The 20448-nt window shown below is 37.5% G+C and overlaps 1 protein-coding gene, 1 long non-coding RNA gene and 1 pseudogene across 3 annotated transcripts in view; 1 reads left to right on the top strand and 2 right to left on the bottom strand.

The window, feature by feature from the left end:
• Nucleotides 1-15695, top strand: part of LOC144639852 (uncharacterized) — a 46248-nt gene extending 30553 nt beyond the window's left edge. Inside the window, exon 2 of the long non-coding RNA XR_013568231.1 lies at nucleotides 15599-15695. This is a non-coding gene — a long non-coding RNA (uncharacterized LOC144639852). The remainder of the gene's footprint in view (nucleotides 1-15598) is intronic.
• On the bottom strand, nucleotides 145-12335 carry LOC144639041 (uncharacterized; annotated as a pseudogene). The gene is made up of 10 exons (XR_013568056.1): nucleotides 12238-12335; nucleotides 11968-12037; nucleotides 11815-11841; nucleotides 11690-11716; nucleotides 10858-10901; nucleotides 10669-10722; nucleotides 10262-10314; nucleotides 4703-4784; nucleotides 4481-4523; nucleotides 145-1519 (listed from the first exon to the last, which is right to left on the bottom strand). The product of XR_013568056.1 is annotated as an uncharacterized LOC144639041 (transcript).
• On the bottom strand, nucleotides 13564-19830 carry LOC144639844 (uncharacterized). The gene is made up of 10 exons (XM_078499127.1): nucleotides 19708-19830; nucleotides 19508-19568; nucleotides 19394-19420; nucleotides 19270-19296; nucleotides 18831-18865; nucleotides 18546-18599; nucleotides 17379-17432; nucleotides 16256-16336; nucleotides 15830-15872; nucleotides 13564-14830 (listed from the first exon to the last, which is right to left on the bottom strand). The coding sequence occupies exons 1-10, from the start codon at nucleotides 19786-19788 to the stop codon at nucleotides 13755-13757; spliced, it is 1539 nt and encodes a 512-aa protein (XP_078355253.1). The 5' UTR covers nucleotides 19789-19830; the 3' UTR covers nucleotides 13564-13754.
• Nucleotides 19831-20448: the final 618 nt, after the last annotated feature.

Here is a 20448-nt window from a genome sequence, read left to right on the forward strand (position 1 = left end):
TTATGGCGCGAATACACTGTTCCACAGCATATATAGCTTTACTCGAAGAAAGTCTTGTCCGTGGGGTTATCCTTTCTCAGAATGTTCAACAGTTACATTGAATACCACACACTTTTTAAAGAAACAAAAGAGTAGGCAAGTCAGTTATATTTTTAGCACAGCTTTATTATTGCCTTAAGTAGCTAATTTATAGCCAACGTACAAACTAACAAGCAGTCAATCACGCATTAATTGTCATCATGGCAAGCGTCCTTAGATCACCGGTTTTTATCTTATTTTTTCCATCTTGTTTCTTGGCGATCACAATATTAAATTATCCAAAATTTACTGATTGCTAGTTCTTTAATTTCTATCCTTAGTCTACGACAGCACAAGCTACCCTGATATTATGCATATGCCCGTTTGGTCTTTGGTCATTTTTCAAGAGCCAGGACGTCTGTTTCTGTCTCTATACCCACTTGTACAAGGCACTGTTGATGTTGCGTTTCTGACCGTTGTAATAGTTTGCCACAGCCAGGTAAGTGTGACCTTTGTACCCAAATGACGTCATGTCACGTATCCCGTGTGTTGGAATATCCTGGTACTGGATGAACTGCGCTCCAGAGGCCTGGTACACAACTGACCGGGTGTTGTGTTTCTGACTGTCACCATGGTGATTGGCCACACCCAAGTACGTTTGACTGCTGATCACAAAGGGATGACAAGCGATGGCTCCACGAGTAGGAATGGACTGGAACAGAACAAACTTGTTGCCATCCCATTTGTAAACGAAGGAATCGGTGTTGTATTTACTTCCAGAGTAGTGGTTGGCAAAGGCGAGGAATGTGTGACCATTGATGTTAACAGACTTCACATCGTGTGCCCCATACGTCTGAAGAGACTGCAGTTTGACAAAGTGTCCTCCTGACCACTTAAACAGAGCGGACTGGACAGAGTACTTCTGTTTCGCGTTGTCTACAATGGTTTGCAAAAGCACTGTTTATAACAAATGCCGTACATCCCAGGGCACCTTCTGTTGCTATCTCCTGAAACTTGTTAAACTTGCCGCTGCTCCATTTGTAGATGACTGACATTATGGACCGGGTACTTCCATCATGATAGTTTGCTACTGCCAGATAGTTTTCTGTTTTCATCGTAAAGAATGTAAAGTGGCTTCCTCCTTTTGTAGCTATTTTCTGAAAGACGACAAACCTCTGTCCATTCCACTGGTAAACTGCAGAGTCAAGTTGGTACGTACCATCGTAATGATTTGCCACAGCGAGGAAATGTTTATCAGCGATTGAAAAGTATTCAAGGCCAAAAGCTCCTCTAGTTTGCAAAATCTGATACAAGGTAAATTTTCCAGTCTGTTCATCCATCTTGTAGATCATTGAGCCTGTCTTGTATTTATGAATGTCGCCATGATGGTTGGCAAAAGCAAGAAACAGGCTTCCATTAATGGTAAAATGTTCAATATCTCCAGCTCCTCTGGTTGGTAGGTCTTGAACTTTCTCAAAAAAGTGAAAACCTGTGGAGCACGCTGAGGTAAAACAAAAACATATTTGGGGCATGTTAAGTTAGTTTTACCCAATTGATTTAGTTTACACTTTTTCCAACTTTCAGTGTCATTTGTGCAGTTATTTTGCAAGATCTTTGTTTCTCAGTTCTATTGAAGATTCATTTTCGCTAGAAAATTTATTTCGTTTTGCTCATATCAATTGTGAAAAGTGTCAAGGTGAATTCGTAATAATCAGATCTAGCAAGATCTTATGGTTGAAAGTTCTTGCTAGTTAGTTCTTAGTCCTCAACTGGACTAAATTAGCGTTATTTATATCTTCCCTCTTTCTCCCTTCAAATATTGACCCCCAAAGCTGTCTTGACTAAATTGGCGTTACTTTTTCTAATAAAACGTTATTTTTTGTCACAAAGTTACCTTGTTATATTGTTAACACTAATTTATTGCAGAAAGATTAGTATTTTTAAAAAATGTACAACAACTTTTAGTTTGCAAGACATGTTTCGATCGTTCCAACGATCATCTTCAGTTGTGGGATCGTTTACAGTTGAAGCTGAATTTTTTATAAGCAATGGCGTAACATGCGTGATACGCAACATTCGTGATACATTTTAAATTTAACGTGCAGCATTTAAGGTGATTCCACTGAAATAGAAGGAGTATTAAAAAAATTCTGAAACTTGGTCTAGGTTACAATTATGTTATGAGCATTAAAAAAATGAAATAAAAAATGGGGGTCACCGCGCTAGTTTTTGTGTAAAATGGATGGACATTATAGCAAATATACGACCCGCGAGATATATATTAGGAACCCTAGTAATCCAAATGGGGATCGCTATTATTTCCAGAAAAAACATTTTGCATTAAAGAATTAGTCTATTTCAACAAAATAGACTTTGATCTTATGTTAAAAACTATTCTTATTGTACAGGAATTAAGATAAGGAAAGAAATTTAAGATTTTGCTTCGAGCGCACGTTAACGGCACTACCTAAAAACGTGTTTTTTACGGCATTAAAATTAAAATATCTCAATGTAGAATTTTAAACTTTTTTTAAAATCGCGATATATTGTAGACAACCGTATGACATTTAAATTAATGAATTAAAAAATGGGGGTCACCGTGCTCGTTTAAGAGAAAATGAACATTTATTTCCTTACCGAGCTTAGCCTGAAGGGAATCTCGTAGTGTTCTGTGTGCGCGCGCGCTCGTGCGCGCGCTAAATGACGCGAAAACTTATGCGCAGAAAGGATGCGCAATGCAATACCGTGGAATCACCTTAAATGCGCGAGACATGGAACAATGCGCGCGAGTATAAATAAACGGCAAAGAAATTAAACAGTAAAAATAACTTAGTAAATTACAATTATTACACAAAATGAGATAGCTCTCGGGTTCAACAACCCGTTTCATCTTATTATTTTAAGTTACCTTATGTAGGATCCTTTTCTGCAGAAGCTCGAAAGAGATTGCGTAAACTTGTCCACCGTTATTGTACTAACATTGAAATTAAGTTAGTTTTTTCGTCTTTTAAAGTGAGTAGTATGTTCAGTGTGAAGGATCCTGTTCCTCTCGATCTCCGTTCGCGCGTTGTCTACAAATTTTCTTGTGCAGGATGTAATGCCTGTTACATCGGCGGAACTAGCCGTCATCTTTCAACGCGCATTCGTGAGCATCTGAGTAGGGACAGGAACTCACACATTTACCAACATCTGCAGCAGTCTGAGGCATGCCGTAGGCTTGCATCTAAGAACTGCTTTTCTATTGTAGATTCCGCACCCAATAGACTACAGCTAATTTTAAAAGAGGCTGTCCACATCCGCTGGGAAAACCCCACGTTAAATAAGCAGCTCAAACATGCTGACTTAACTCTTTCATTTTAGTATTATGTTATTTTCTTATAAATAAGTGTCGTTTAATTTAATTAAATTTTTTTGCATCATTTTGTGTAATAATTGTAATTTACTTAGTTATTTTTACTGTTTAATTTCTTTGCCGTTTATTTATACTCGCGCGCATTGTTCCATGTCTCGCGCATTTAAATGCTGCACTTTAAATTTAAGATGTATCACGAATGTTGCGTATCACGCATGTTACGCCATTGCTTGTAAAAAAATTCAACTTCTACTGTAAACGATCCCACAACTGAAGATGATCGTTGGAACGATCGAAACATGTCTTGCAAACTAAAAGTTGTTGTACATTTTTTAAAAATAGTAGTTTGTCTGCTTTTATCCAGACCAGAAAGATTAGTCCTATTGAATGGATCCAGTTGTGTTGTCGAAGTTGAATTATTAACTCGCTAATTACAAGTGTGAAATATTCATGTCCTTTTCATACAGTAAACAACCCTTAAAAATCTTCTTTTAGAAGAAAAAAATTATCCACTTGTAGTTTCCTTGTACACCGTTTCTCTTTTCAATTTCGTTTCCATAACATCACTTTTAACCAGAGGATTAAGGATTTTTTGAAAACCGCATCAAAAGAAAATAAATAGCATGCTCCGTCATCATGGAAAATAATAATAATAATAATTAATAATATGGTGTTGTGTAGCACTTTGTGTTAAAGTTCCATAAAATGTTTTTTCGTTAAAAGTGCTTATTGCTTATGAAACTCCGAAAGGTAAAGGAACACGATGGGGCATGCTTTTAGATGTCGAGGTTTGTTGACAGTTAACAGAGGGGGCTGAAGGGGTAAATAGGAACCAGGATTTGGACAAATTTTCACTGGAAAAAAGAAGATTTGGGTTAGGTCACTGGGACTGGGAATCACAAGCAATTATACAATAGAACTAGGACTAGGAACTGGAAAATCGATACAATAAGCAGGCAAAACTTGGGCTAGGAAATGGGATTTTATACCCCCCTCCCCCCAAAGAATACTCAAGAAAAGTCAATTTTTTTTCACCATGAAATAACAAAGGTCAGAGTCATGTAAAGAATTACAAACTAAATAATAATACCAATGATAGACTAGTCTTACCTGTTGTACAACATGCTGCTTTACTGGAGGAGGAGGAAGATCCCTGCAAACCGGATTAATGACAGATCACAACTAAGACATTAAATATATCATTTCCAAGATTGCTTTCATCTGCCTTAACTGAAACTTCTTCAGACTGGGTTAGTACTTGTAGAGGAATTTGGCAGGTGCTAAAAACACGCTTTGAACATTAAATTTCATAGTGGAGTTTTGTTTACCTACCTGCTTGTCACATGTTCCCGGCATTCCTTTCTGTCCCTTTTCTCCGTGTGATCCTTTCTCTCTAACAGATCCTTTCTCGCCCTCAATCAAGAAAAACAATCTAAGTCAACTCATTTTTTGTAATAATGTAACCTTGAAATAAAAAAGAAGAATACGTATGGGTAATCAAATGGTGACGAGTGAAGTTAGGAAATAATTTCACGCGCGTTTTGACAAAACGCAAGTGAAATTATTTCCTAATTTCACGAGTCTGCCATTTGGTTACATTTTAATATCATGGGTGACAAATTACGCTCAAAATCGCCGGTGGATTTTTTTATTTTTTTATTGTATTGTAAATAATCGTAAACTCCAATTAAGCATTGAAAGGTTCAGTTTACGGATACATTTAAGCTAAAGTTTCACAATTTTCAAATTTGTTTTAAAAAGCCATTTACAATTCTTCTTACTGTTTTCAAATGATTGCAATTGACAACTGTCAATTCTTCCTAACATGATTGGCTTTACTGATGAATGAACTGAAAACGGCGCCCGTTTCAAATGCGCTCAAGAATCCGCTCGAGGCCATTTTAAAATTGATTTTTTGTCATCGGAAGTCGTTTTAAACGTTCTGAACTATAAATTGTTTATCAAAATTTATCAAACGGCCAAAGCAAACTGGCGTCGATGAGATAAAAGCGAAAATGTACAAAGTTAAAGCTTTGAAGAGCTGACAAACACATGATTGCGGACAATGTCACGGCTCGTTGTACATAGATGGCAGTGAAGAAGAAGCGCTAGCCTGTCCTTGGTTAATCACCACGTTACAGCTGTGGAAATGGTAGACGTGGCCACTGCTTACCGCTGCATTTGACTGAATAAGGGGCTGAAGGGGAGCTCGACTGGTCGTCTGGTTCAGCTGGATTTCTTTGCCATCAATGATGTTGGATAGCTGCCGCTGTTATCTTCGTTCCCGGAGTCGTAGGCTTCAACGCTTTGTTCTTGTCGATGACCAGTTATTGTTATGCATGATGTCTGATTTTGGAACTCCCTTGGCTTTTAACTTCCTGACCACCGTTTTCGGGACTGAGTGATTGGATAACCTTTTGTCAGGACACATCTCTTGTAGCGGTGAGTTTTCTTTCATGCTTTTCATAATTTTGCTGATAGTGTTTTTACCCATTCGGCTTTTCTTGTACCATACTTCTGTTTTGGTGGGGCTGTCGATGCACGCTAAGTAGAAAGGACCAGATAACTTTACATCTTCGGGCCTCTTGGACAGGTAGTGCTTAAAAAGAGCTTAAAAAGAATTTACAATTCTTCTTACTGTTTTCAAATGATTGCAATTGACAACTGTCAATTCTTTCTAACATGATTGGCTTTACTGATGAATGAACTGAAAACGGCGCCCGTTTCAAATGCGCTCAAGAATCCGCTCGAGGCCATTTTAAAATTGATTTTTTGTCATCGGAAGTCGTTTTAAACGTTCTGAACTATAAATTGTTTATCAAAATTTATCAAACGGCCAAAGCAAACTGGCGTCGATGAGATAAAAGCGAAAATGTACAAAGTTAAAGCTTTGAAGAGCTGACAAACACATGATTGCGGACAATGTCACGGCTCGTTGTACATAGATGGCAGTGAAGAAGAAGCGCTAGCCTGTCCTTGGTTAATCACCACGTTACAGCTGTGGAAATGGTAGACGTGGCCACTGCTTACCGCTGCATTTGACTGAATAAGGGGCTGAAGGGGAGCTCGACTGGTCGTCTGGTTCAGCTGGATTTCTTTGCCATCAATGATGTTGGATAGCTGCCGCTGTTATCTTCGTTCCCGGAGTCGTAGGCTTCAACGCTTTGTTCTTGTCGATGACCAGTTATTGTTATGCATGATGTCTGATTTTGGAACTCCCTTGGCTTTTAACTTCCTGACCACCGTTTTCCGGACTGAGTGATTGGATAACCTTTTGTCAGGACACATCTCTTGTAGCGGTGAGTTTTCTTTCATGCTTTTCATAATTTTGCTGATAGTGTTTTTACCCATTCGGCTTTTCTTGTACCATACTTCTGTTTTGGTGGGGCTGTCGATGCACGCTAAGTAGAAAGGACCAGATAACTTTACATCTTCGGGCCTCTTGGACAGGTAGTGCTTAAAAAGAGCGACAGGGCATCGTGCATCACCAGTTGCGAACATTTTGGGTAGCACTGATCTCGGTTGTACTCTCAAACCTCCCTGCCGTGTTTTGGTCGGGCCTTCTGCGAAGGTTACAAACTCGTTGCCACTGTCGTCCTTGTTCAGCGTGAAATCTTCCACATTCATTGTGTAATGTTCTTGGCAGCCACGTAGACCAAGATGTTGTGACAGAAGCCACCACATCGTGTTAATGAGCGACCTTGGAGATAAATTTCCAAGCTGTCCGCTCTCCCACTACGCTTCTTCTTCCTCTCTCGTAAGGCTTCTTGATTTGTTTGGCAATTTTCCTTTGCCTTCATTCCTAAGCTTGCGTGCTTTTCCCTCAAGAACTTTTCGGGAATTGAAAAATTCTCTGTCCTTCATAATCGAAAAAGAATAACCTTTTTCCTTCAGGTGGCGGTCAAGTGCTGCTTGCATGACTCTTAAGGACCCGGGTTCGTAGTCGGTTCCGTCTTGTTTACGTACGGAGGCAAAAAACCGCTCGAGCAATTTATCTAACTGGTCGGGAGCAACCTTCTCGGGATTTTTCTCAAGCCCATTTTCATCGCACCATTTCTCAAACACCCTCACCCAGTTTACGGTGCTTTTTCGAGTGTTTTCGTTTTCTGCAGCGTCTTTCAAAGCCGATACATCTGCATCCGTAACTTCTTGAAACCGGGACGCCATTTTGAAGAAAATTACAGGAAACGTTGCCATAGTTACACTGTAATTTCACATGTGAAATTATAAATTAACGCTGAAATTTCGCGCCAAAATTAAGGAGTAATTTGTCACCTATGATATTAGTGTAATAATAAAGCCAAATGCATAATAGTCCGGCGGCTTAGCTCGAAATTTTAGTTGAATTGTGCACTTTTTCATACAAGCATAAAACTTGGCACAATGAAAGTGGTCACCAACAGAAGTTTTTTCAGATATAGTGCCAAGCCCGAAAAACACCGGTTTCCATGGAAACCGTAATTTATTAAAATCAATGAAATTTCTTGAAATATTTGTTTGTCCTGGTTTATAGACAAATACTATTATGTCAGGAAGTGATATCAAGTCGCACGTACAAAATTTAGAACGAAATGCTGTAATTTAGACTGTAACATTTTCCTATCTTTCTTCTGTTAGCGAACGGTTCACCTATCGCGAGAGACCTGGACGCTAGCGCAAAACGAAAGACGCCAGGGAGCAGAGGGCGGGGAACGAAAAATCTTTTCCCATGTAATAATTTCCTAGTAAATTATTGGTATCAAACAGATGGTAAAAAATAACAATTGTAAGGCTAATTTAAAGCATTCACATTTGTATTAATGAATAAAAATCTACAATGAAAGGTTTATAAAAGTACAAGAAGAAGTACTTCGTGGGGGAGCGGCCTCTCGGCTGAAAATTTCATTGCTGTTTACTAGCTGAAAATAGGAAATTGGCGTTGGCACTATATCAAGAATTGATTAGCATACGAATGCTTGTAATCCCGCAAAGTTTGGTGGTTGTATCAAAAATCGCACAATTTAGGACCTAAGCCGCCGGACTAAAACTCTTTTGCATTATGAATTCTTTCAAACCGGCAACATGTTTAAAATTTGACATGTATTGATTTACTCTCACTGACAAGAAGTAAAATGCAAAGGAAGAAGTGGACAGAGCAACGACCACAGAGATATTGTAGGAGACAGGAAGAGACTTGGCACGCAGAACTTTAAGCCCCTTTACCAAAGTGGCGCCAACGAGAGAAGAGTTAGAATTGTTAACGAGATAAAAAGGTTTGAACGTAAGAGAAGGTACGTTCACTTGGTGTAGCGCAGTCGGCAAGTACAGTGCGTGAGGTGGGAAGAACATGTGCTTGGAATAGAAGCTTTCCTATGTTAGACAGTGCGGTAAACTACATGTGAGGTCAACATAATTATGATATGCCGGCCCCATCCCGAGTCAGTCTTGTACGTTGGAAAGTTTCTGAAGACAACATGTGTCAGTGTGGATAGCCTTGCACTTTGCGCCACATCCGCACATCCTGCTAGATCCTGTTAAAATTAACAGTTCATTGGAAAAAGAACTTTGCAGATGCAGAACATTGGAAATTCTTGCAGTATGAAGAAGTGACTGAAGCATGAAGACATGCTGGCTGGGATCCAGATTATTGTCACGTTGCTGTCGGTTGCAATGGTCATTTAAGCCGGGAACTGGCAAACGTGGTGCTAGGACGATTTGAATTTACCACGAACGAACAGAACAGATTGATAGCTGCTTTATCTTTAACAGTTTAACAGGCAACAAAGAAAGCTTCGTATTTGATCTGGATGAAGCGCAGCGAAAGAGAATGGCAAGGATGATAACTGATCAGCTCACATTGAACTTTTGATCGCCCAGTTAGTACCATGTTCCAGTTTCTTTAAAAACAACCAAGGGAGGGGCCCCGACAGAAGGCAGTTAAGGAGGCTCGATGTAGTTTTTATAGCCGAAGGGTGGTTGTTTTGAAAATTAAAATTATCTAGGATGATTGATTGACTCTTGGTGTTTATTTTTTGATAGGTTAAAGTTTAGTAGATTGACTAACTGTTGACGAAATTTTAGAAAAATCTGTAAGAGCGTTTTCAAGTAAATCAAGAATGAAATTTTCAGAAAAACACCGTTTTAATATAAAATAGGCGCTTTAAAATTGTTTCGTATTATTTGAGCACAGTTACTTTCACTGAAATATAAATACTTACACCATCAAGACCGATTGTAGGAAATTATTAAAAAATACCAAAAACTTCATTCTTGATTTACTCTAAAACGCTCTTACAGATTTTCCGAAAATTTTGTGTACAGGTAGTCAATCTACTATACTTGATGACTTCTGTGTGGCTGGATCGACGAATGGAACTGCTGACGGTGCAACACTAAAGAGTTTCATTATTTCGGATTGAATTTAAGTGGGTTGATCGAGCGTGCAATTTCTTTTTTTTTTTTCCACAGAGAAAACTTTGAGAAAATATTACAACCTTAAAACATTTTAAAAAATGATAAAATTTCTAAACTTCTGCGTGACTGCCTTGAGGTGAGGGTCCCAGGATAAGAGCGTCGAAAAATTCCTTGGTACTAAAATTACTATCATTTCCTTTTAGACCTGGTTACAAGCTTTGTTACAATGGAAATTAATTACCTTTGGGCAAAAATTACGACACTTTTGTTTATTTACATCGCGGTTCTAACATGAAGGACATTAGAACTTTGCCCTAAAATAACCACCCTTCATCTTAACCCTGGCTTTAAGCTAAGTGACAATAAAACTTAGTTTTATAAACCCGTCTTTCCTCTTAGTCCTGTTTCTTTTTAAAAGGAAAATGTAAACTCCTTTAGCAGTTAAAAAATTAATGTTACTTTCTTCCTTGCCAAAGTTTGACACAATGGAACTTACCGTTTGCACTAAAATTACCATCCTTTCCTTTTAGTCCTGGTTCTCCTTTTTGCCCCTGAAGAGTGATTCAAACGGAAGTGTCTTAGTAAAGTTAACACAGCTGAAGACAGCTAATCATGGTAATTTCCATCTTAACCTTCTGCATAATTGAGCTTTGAAGGGCAGTTGCGCTTGTCGGATGACCCGGTGTTAACTTTCTTATTAGATACGACCGTCATTGTCGGTTCATGATGATGCCAGGAACAAATAAACGAATTGAAGAGTTCCGTCATTTAAAACAGAAGAGCAAGTAGTGTCAAACATTTTGTAGAAAAAAGGGAAAGTCCAGGGAGAGACTCCACTTGATACAAAAGCGACATTAAAACTGATGGTCATCACAAACTTTCCCCGCTAATCTAACTAGACCAACCTTAATGCCAGCATTTTCATCCAGTTCACGCGTCCCAGTTTCACCTTTCTCTCCCTGTTGAATGAAAAAAGAAAATGAACCTTACATATATAAGGTCAGTTACTGTTAACTCTATCCCGTGTTAAATTAATTAAGCTCAACTGTTAACGTTTGTAAGATTGTTACAATCGTCGATCCAATGTAACCAACCTTTGGTCCGCGCGTCCCGTCACGTCCATCACGACCATCTTTTCCTGTGCATTTCAAACAACGATCAACAGGAAATAAAAGCTTGTGTTAGTGAATGTCTCTGTTAAAATTCCCAATGGTTATGTCGTTGCACCAATTCAATACTGTCAGTTACTTGTGGCTAGAGAGTAACGTATAAGCATTTAGACAGTAGAAACGTTGTTCTCTTAAATGTTAGCATGACGACTTCAACGACTTAAATCAATGAGACTGGACTCTGTTAACAAGAAATTGATTTCAACTTAGTCTAATCGCGATAATTATAAAGTATTCATTTTTGTAATAATGCGAATTTTATGAATGTTTTGTTACTGAGCTTTACTGGCACGTCGGCTGTGTAACTAATCACACACGACAGTTGCCACAAAATACTTGTGCGGTTTTAAACAAGTACGCTTTGAACCGTTCAACAGCAGCACGCGAACTGAACTGAATCGCGATTAGGAATTATTCAGCCGGCGCTGCTATTGATATTTTAAAATTCATAGATAAACCTTGTGAATTAATTCGGAGGGCAGGCATTGAAGCAATATGGTGCGATTTTCCATATTTTTACACAGTTAGTTGTTACTATGTCAGAATTCTTAGTACTACCTGCAGTAAAAGAGACATTCTTATCTTTGTTATGTTATTGCAATTTTTAAGTGTTATCCGTGTTTACATTTTGAAGACACAAGTTAGCCAAAACAAATCGTTTTGAATAATTTGCAGTCGTTTGACTGAGTCTCGCTTCACTGAGGTGATAACTTGATGCAAAATATCAACATAGTTACAATAAAAGCGTCTACATCACCGTTCAATCCATCGCGCCCGTCTTTTCCTGAGTAAACATAAAGAATACAATGTTGGAATCCCTGACAGATTATGAGAAAGAAAACGACCCAGGGAAATCAAATGGCTAACTTATCCGAGACTTACCGTTCTGTCCATCTTTTCCGTCTTTGCCTGAAAAATTGAACAAAAAAATTAAGTAACTGAACTAGCACCGTTCGCACAAACAGAAAACGAAGTCAGCAAAATGTTTAAATTCGGTTATTATTTTTATTTTAACAATAAAAGGTTTTCACTTACCATCTTTTCCGCATCCAACTTGTGATGCAAATGCACAGTTGTTTTGATTGACGCCGGTTTCGTTAGTCTGCTATAATTAATATGAAAAGATTTGGTAAATACATTTTACATACATTTTGACTGGAATAAACTTTTAAAAACGTCGATACAGTTTCTAGTTGCAGACAGTTAACGACAAATCAGAAAGAATTAAACTAAAAGACCAACGCGATTTAAAATACTCTATGAAATAAGAACAAACAAAAATATCGGCAGATCATTTAACTTAACCTCGTTAGCAGATTTATTCTGCGATATTGCGAAGGAACTCAAGAAAAAGGCAAGGGCTAGCACGAAGAACAAGCGAAACATTTTCACACTGGCTCTTCTGATGCGAACTGGCAAACAAACCCTTTCCCCAGACCCTTTCAACGTTTGTTTACATTATCTTGGAACGCGAAAATACGAGATGGTAACTTTTGTTCCTTGTGATTACACCAATTAAATACAGACAAAACAAAGCTAGTTCTTAACCGGCGACCACGAATAAATTAAAGAAAACTGACCAAGATCAGAGGTTTAATCAGTGACTACAATTAACTTCAAAAACCTTTCTAGTTTGAGTGAGAGTAATCGGTTCGTGGTGTAAAAAATCATTTCTCTTGCGAAAAATATTCTGAATGATATTTAGTATAGTTATGATTCGAGAGGTGTCATTTAAAGTTTATGATTCTTCTTTTTCACTGAATTATAAGAAAACCTTTTAGATAGGTAATTCAGGGAAATACTAATATGTAGATTTAGCCAAGCCTAAAAGCGGAGCTCCACACTTATTTTCTTGTTCTTAAAATTTTGTGAAAATACTTTCATTGAAAATACTGTTAGTATAGGAGATCGCACAACCTTTTCGTACAATTCGTGATGTTTTGAAAGTTCTCAAAATTAGGCGAGTGCAATTTGAGAATTTTCATAACATAACGAGTACCTATTAATCACGAATTGTACTAGAAGGTCGTGCGATTTTTTAATTTATAGTATACATAACAAAATTACACTTCGGAACAGTAAACTTTCTAACTCCTCGGTCTGGTCTTCGGTGAACTTCGAATTCTGAAACCTTCATAAGTCTTCGGACCGACATCGGAAAATCTTCGGAAGAGTTTGGTTCAACTCTTAAAGTCTTCGAATCAACTTCGGAAATAATCGGAAATCTTCGGGTCAACTTCGGAAATATTGGGAACTGTTCGGGTCAACTTCGGAAATCTTCGGGTCAACTTCGGACATCTTCGAAAGTATTCGGGTCAACTTCGGAAGACTTCAAAAACCTTTGGAAGACTTCTAGTCAACTTCGGAAAGAAAACTAATTGGTACTCCTATTGTTCGAAGGAAGTCTTATCTGCAGGGTTACTTTACACCGATCATGAACATTAAAACAATTAAAAAATGGGTAGGCAATAAGTTGTATTTCAAGCACAGCTTTATTATTACCCGAGTGGCTTATTTTTTTTTCAACATACAAACTAACGTACAATCAATTAACCAATAAGATTTTTTTTGAGATAGAAAGCTAAGGTCACCTCCTCGCATGCATGGCAAGCGTCCTTAGATCAAGTTTTCATCTTATTTTCTTTTCTTCGTTTTTTGTATTTTTCTTGGTGATCACAATATTAAAATATCCCACATTTACTGATAATCAAGGTCTCTGATTTGTATCCTTAGTCTACGACAGCACAAGCTACCCTAATACTACGCACATGCCGGTTTGGTCTTTGGTCATTTTCCAGGAGCCAGAACGTCTGTTCCTGTGCCTATACCCACTTGTACAAGGCGCTGTTGATGTTGTATTTTTGATTGTAATAGTTTGCCCCAGCCAGGTAAGTGTGACCTTTGTACTCAAATGACGTCAAGTCACGTATCCCGTGTGTTTGAATCTCTTGGTACTGGATGAACTGCGCTCCAGAGGCCTGGTACACAACTGACCGGGTGTTGTGTTTCTGACTGTCACCATAATAATTGGCCACACCCAAGTACGTTTGACCGCTGATCACAAAGGGATGAAAGGAATTGGCACCACGAGTAGGAATGGACTGGAACAGGACAAACTTTTTGCCATCCCATTTGTAAATAAACGAATCGGTGTTGTATTTACTTCCAGAGTAATAGTTGGCAAAGGCGAGGAATGTGTGACCATTGATGTTAACAGACTTCACATCGTTTGCCCCATACGTCTGGAGAGACTGCAGTTTGACAAAGTGTCCTCCTGACCACTTGAACACAGTGGACTGAACAGAATACTTCTGTTTGGAGTTGTAATAGTTTGCAAAAGCAATGAAAGTGTCACTGTTTATAACAAATTCCGTACATCCCACGGCACCTTCAGTTGCTATCTCCTGAAACTTGTTAAACTTGCCGCTGCTCCATTTGTAGATGACTGATTTTATGGAGTGACTACTTCCGTCATAATAGTTTGCTACTGCCAGATAGTTTTCTCTTTTCATCGTAAAGAATGTAAAGTGGCTTCCTCGTTTTGTAGGTATTTTCTGAAAGACGACAAACCTCAGTCCATTCCACTGATAAACAGCAGAGTCCAGTTGGTGCGTACCATCGTAATGATTTGCCACAGCGAGGAAATGTTTATCAGCGATTGAAAAGTATTCAAGGCCAAAAGCACCTCTAGTTTGCAAGGTCTGATACAAAGTAAATTTTCCAGTTTGTTCATCCATCTTGTAGATCATTGATCCTGTCTTGTATTTATGAATATCGCCATGGTAGTTGGCAAAAGCAAGAAACAGTTTTCCGTTAATGGTGAAATGTTCAACATCTCTAGCTCCTCTGGTTGGTAGGTCTTGAACTTTCTCAAAATAGTGAAAACCAGTTGAACATCCTAGGGTAAAAGCGAGAAAAAGGGGTATGTAAATAAATTTTATGCAATGCGTTTTGATTTTTAATTTTTGAAGCTGCAATTACTGTAAGCTATCTTAGAACTGTTATCTTAGAACTCTTTCAACTGTTCTGATATCGAGTAAAAAGTGTAAAACTGTTTAACTTTTCACTATAAACCATTCTTATCAGTGCTTTTATTGCTCTTAGTACATCTCCACTGGTCCACTTGAGTAAACTTTTGTTTTCTTTTCCCAAATGTTTTTTGTTCCATACAACTATTTTATAAGATAAGACCACTGATTTATTGCACGCAGTCGGTCGTTTTAAATGGTCAACACGTTTCTTTTTTGTCGAAATGAATTTTGAAGTCATCATAACTGGCTGAAGCCTGAAGTTTGGCGGGGAAACTTAAAAAAAAAACTTAAAAACTCCTTGTTTCCAAGATGGCGCGTTCAGTTGTCGAGTTTCGGGATACTTCAGAAAAGGATTTCGCAGGGTTATAGCTTTCGTTGGAAGCTGAAATTTTGGTAAATAACATATCTTTGTATAAACTTTTTATTTGCGTAAAGAAAATAAATGGCCATTCTGGAGTCAGCAAATTAGCATTTTCTTTATCCATTTCAATGACTTTAGAACTGAGAGAAAATCAGTGATATTATCAAGAAAAGCGAAGTTTCATTAATAATAAACTTATAAAACAAAACAAAAAGAGAACGACAAGAAGAAGAAGAAGAAGAAGAAGAAGAAGAAGAAGAAGAAGAAGTAGTAGTCGAAGAAGAAGAAGAACAAGAAGAAGAAGAAGAAGAAAAGGAAGAAGAAGAAGAAGAAGAAGAAGAAGAAGAAGAAGAGGAAGAAGAAGAAGAAGATGGTGAAGAGACTATACTCAAAGGAAATTATGAACTCTGCATGAAATTTAAGTTTAAATTTTTTATAACGAAGGTCAAAAATATCTAAAAATATTTTATTACTCAAAACAATACCAACTATAAACTACTCTTACCAGAATTACAACAAGCTGGTTTTGCGGAAGACGAAGAGGATCCCTGCAATGGATTAGAAAGAGGAACAGGTTTGTACACCACTAGGCAACGATTTACATTTACACTTAAATCAGGATTATAGAACCTAAACTTGTTGTTCATAGCGGGAAAACACAATAGTTCTAAATGGATACGTACTGCAGAGGAACGCGACATGCTTCATTACTCCATCAGTTTACTCATTTCATTTATGGCGGTTCTATTTCATTAGTAAAGTCTGAATTTGCATACTGCATACTGCTCATTGAGAGCTAACTGTAGACAGGCCAACCAGAGTGTTTGTAGGCTAACCAGTTGGTTTTGTTATTCAGGCTAACCAGAGCGCTATTCAGACTAACCGGAGGTGGAGTTGTGCATTTGACAGCCGTTTCAAATTATTTACCTACCTGCGCGTCACATGTTCCCGGCATTCCTTTCTGTCCCTTTTCTCCGTGTGATCCTTTCTCTCCAGCAGATCCTTTCTCGCCCTCAATCAAGACACAATAATGTAATTCATTTTAGTGTAGTGATAAACCTGAACAGTTCTTTCACGTTTGCCATGAACAATTAGCTGCCTGAAGTGGACTTGCCTGAGTTTTAACATTCAAACATAAGGGAAGTGGCCATAACAAGTGTACTCGACGAGGACCCACCTTGTGTAGGGGTAGGGGGGCTATGCAAGACACCACCTGTCTGACTAGCCAAATGGACAAAATTTTTTAGCCTCAAAATTCAAGTTGAGACTTTTATATTAGGTGTGCATGAAGCTTGCATTGCTGGAGAATTGGTACTGGGAGGTTTGAATCTTTTTCTTATTTTATACTCCTGATAGAGTGGGGCTACACAAACAAGACACCATCTCTTAAGGTGGGGAACGGGGGGTACATGAAGAGACCACCTGTCTTTTTGCACAGTGGTTGGTCCTGTCTGATTACAATAGTTTTGACCATTTCCCAAATTTTCTGTTCCATGGAGATTTGTTACCTCAGCGAACATGTGAAAAAACCTTTGATTTATAGTAATCATCTTTTCCACTTAGTCTTGGTTCTGATCATAGTACGTACTGGAACGTTTTTTTTATTGATAAATATCCCCTTGGTTCTGGTACTATTACACTAAAATTTCCATCCTTTCCTCTAAGTCATGGTTGTCAGTAAGCTAAGGACTAATGGACCTTAGTTTTACTCCAAAATTACCATCCTTTTCTCTTAGTCATGGTTCCAAGTTAAAGGTGAATGCACCTTAGTTTTGAAGTTAAACTGCCATCGATTCCTCTTAGTCCTGATTGTAAGCTTAGTGACAATGGAACTTACTTTTACACTTAAATTACCATCCTTTTCTCTTAGTCCTACTTCTAAATTAAGAGACTATAGAACTTTATTTTGCGGTAAAAGGCTAGTTCAACTATTATACTTTTCTTTGTTAGTCAGTCATGGTTCTAAGCTAGAAGAAAGTAGAATCCACTTTTACCTAAAACTTCCATCATTTTCCCTTATTCCTGATTTTATGCCAAGGGACAATGGAACTTACTTTTGCACTGTAATTCCCATCCTTTCCTCTTGGTCCTGGTTTTCCCTTCTCTCCCTAAACAAAGACAAAAGCGTAATTATATTAACCCACTTTAAGAACACTGGCTGGTAAAAGCGTTTGAAAAGTCAGCATAAATTAAATGAGTTGGATTGTGATAAGTGTTTAACTTTTGCAAAAGAAGAAATTGACGATGTGTGATCGAATTACAAATCAAATTTAATTGCACGTCGTGCCAATGGAAAAACAAAGTTCCCAATATGTCAATTTGTGGGAAGGGAAAAAATAGGCTTTGTCAGCTTTAGCTTGATTTTAATTTTTTAATTTTAAAAATACGAAAAAGGCGTATAAAACGCGATAAAGGGGCACTATCACAAGCATGGCTTTAATTTGAAAAGTCAAAATCAAGAAAACAATTTACAGCAATGGCAACCATTAAGTAGTTTCGTTCAAAATTAACACAGTAAAAACCCATGTATAAGAGCCTACATTTTTTGAAGTCCTGCAAAATAGACTCTTGCATTTTGGTATAGTTATTGGCTTATTTAGGTTTCTAATTAATTTCTATGAAGGAGATATAGTTGTTGATTACCAGAAAAATAAATAACCTTGGGTTTGGTCCTTAATATACAGTATTTATTAATTGACAACTGTTTCTTGATAAGCCTACCAAAACTGGTTACAAATTGTGTATAGTGTTTAATTCAAACTCTTTGGTTAAAATGTTTATCATAATTTAACTACGAATGTATAAGAGCCTGCTTGATCTTCCTTGGCTAAACAGGTTCTTATATTTTGGGGTATTATTTAAAATGGCAAATTTCTGCCAGGAGCTTCTTAAACCACAAGGTTCTTAAAAGCGGGTTTTTACTGTATACTAATGCAGTGAAGGCTTGAAAGGTATGTTATTATGAATTATGCACCCACCATGTTTTGATCCAAGATTGAAAAAGTTGGGTAGACTTTTTTAAATTCTAGATATCTTGAACAATTCACTTAATATCACAATCTTGGTGTTCTTGGTATATTTCTTGTATGAGCGAAGGTAGTCATCATTTTAACACCGTTTTGATCAAAATTCAGCATGAAAGTGACCCTTTAAGCTGATTATTTTCTCTTGAGTGAAACAAAAGATTATTTCCTTTTTGTACTATACAATCTATTTCCAACCTTGATGCCAGCGTTTCCATCCAGTCCACGCATCCCTGTGTCGCCTTTTTCTCCCTGAAAAACAACAAAGCAAAAATTGACAACAAATTGAAATTATCACTTAGTCGCCATGGTAACGAAGTGCCCAGGCTTGACTTGTTATCACCAAGTGGCATGCAGGCATCATGAAGTATCTGAAAAAGATCGCTGCCTGTAATCAAAGTACTAAATCAGACATGTTGTATTTTATGCGGGTTTTTGTGTTGATGTAATAATCATACTGTGATAGGTCAAAAAGTTACTAACCTTCTGTCCCATTATTCCATCGCGTCCGTCCCGTCCTATGTTAGAAATCAGAATGGCGATCAGTAGAAAACGTCACATTGCAAAACACTTGACAGCAATTCTACTTATATGTCTAAAAATTTTTTATTGATAAGAATGCAAGATTACTTCCAAGTGCGGATGTTAAATATTTTTGGGCAAAAGTTATAATCATTTTGTTTTGTTTAATTTCTTATAACCACCAGTTTGATTCGTCAATTTGTTGACTCACAAATGTCATTTTTATTTGTGATTATCTGTTTTACTAACACTTTAGTAACACTTTAGTAATAGTTATAATTGTTTCTTTTTTCTTTGTCAGAATGAAATGTTTAATTTTCAGATAATTATATAGCCAGAAATCGTCCAAATTGTAGATTGAAGTTTACATTTAAGCTGTATATAAAAATAACTACATCACCGTTTATTCCGTCGCGCCCATCCTTTCCTGCGTGGAAAACAAATCGTAATTCAATTTTCGATAAACATTGTTTTTTTATTAGTAGAAACGGGAAAGTAACAGACTAAAATTATTGTAAACTCACCGTTTTGTCCATCTTTTCCGTCTTTTCCTAACGAGAAAAAAAAACTCAGTGATATCTTTCGCGAAAACTGCACTTGGAGAACAAAGTGAAAATATTTGGGTGATAATGACTCACCATCTTTACCGCATCCAGCTTGTTGCACGCAGCAATTTGGTTTGGTTGCTGTTCCAGTACTCTGAAAATATAATTTATGTTATAACGAGATTAACCTGAACTTAAAAAAAATTGAAGAAAATTTCGAATGATCGAGAAGAACACCACTGCCCTGTTTTCATACAAATCCCCAAGCAATGAAATATCTTCGCCCTTATTACCTGGTTTGCAGATTTATTCTGCGATGCTCCGAAGGAACTCAAGAAAAAGGCAAAAGCGAGCAGCAAGAACAACCGAAACATTTTCACTCTCGCTCCTCTGATACCAACTGGTAAACGAACTAGTCAGCATAAAGTGAAAACAGTTTTTCAGCCTTGTTTACTTAGTTTAGAACACGAAAATTCGACATGGAATACCTTTTGTTCATAGTGTTTACATCACTTGTGAGAAACAAAGCACATACTGACATGTTGACATCAAGTGATACAACAGCAGCACATTCAACTTCTCCTTACATTATCAACACAATGCTAAGCGGTCAGGTAATGAGAATAAAGAGAATCATCAAAAACGAAATATTGGCTTGATGTACCAGCAAATTCTCAGTAACAACAGTCCTCGGATTGTTTAACAATGAACAAGGAGAATTTATGTTTTGGCCAGTTGGTGACTGTGTCAAGGGGGTCAAATCAGTGGTTTCACTTTGCTATTTTTGTGGGCTTTGCGTCAATACAATGAAGCGATTATACTTTTTACATTGACCGCAAATGAACTGAAATTCTGCATATAAATAATAAAAAAGGGGAAAAAATCCGGTGCTCGTGGTCTTATAAAAGTTCTGCGTGAGCGCCAAACGAAAATTATACACCAGACAACTTGGCAAACAATAACAGCATTCAAATTTAAATTTACTAATACGAGACTGAACTCACAAATAGCGGAGGAACTCAGTGCCAACAGAA

The sequence above is a fragment of the Oculina patagonica genome, chromosome 2 (assembly GCF_052425735.1).
Source record: "Oculina patagonica isolate OP01 chromosome 2, crgOcupat, whole genome shotgun sequence".
Classification (NCBI taxonomy): domain Eukaryota; kingdom Metazoa; phylum Cnidaria; class Anthozoa; order Scleractinia; family Oculinidae; genus Oculina; species Oculina patagonica.

Excerpts from the sequence above, each read along its gene's own strand:
- LOC144639844 (XM_078499127.1), bottom strand. The coding sequence starts at position 19,788 with ATGTTTCGGTTGTTCTTGCTGCTCGCTTTTGCCTTTTTCTTGAGTTCC. Across the intron at positions 19,421-19,507 it reads AGCTGGATGCGGTAAAGATG|GAAAAGACGGAAAAGATGGA; the intron begins GTGAGTCATTAT and ends TTTTCTCGTTAG. Across the intron at positions 16,337-17,378 it reads ATGGGAATTACAGTGCAAAA|GGCGAGAAAGGATCTGCTGG; the intron begins GTAAGTTCCATT and ends GTCTTGATTGAG.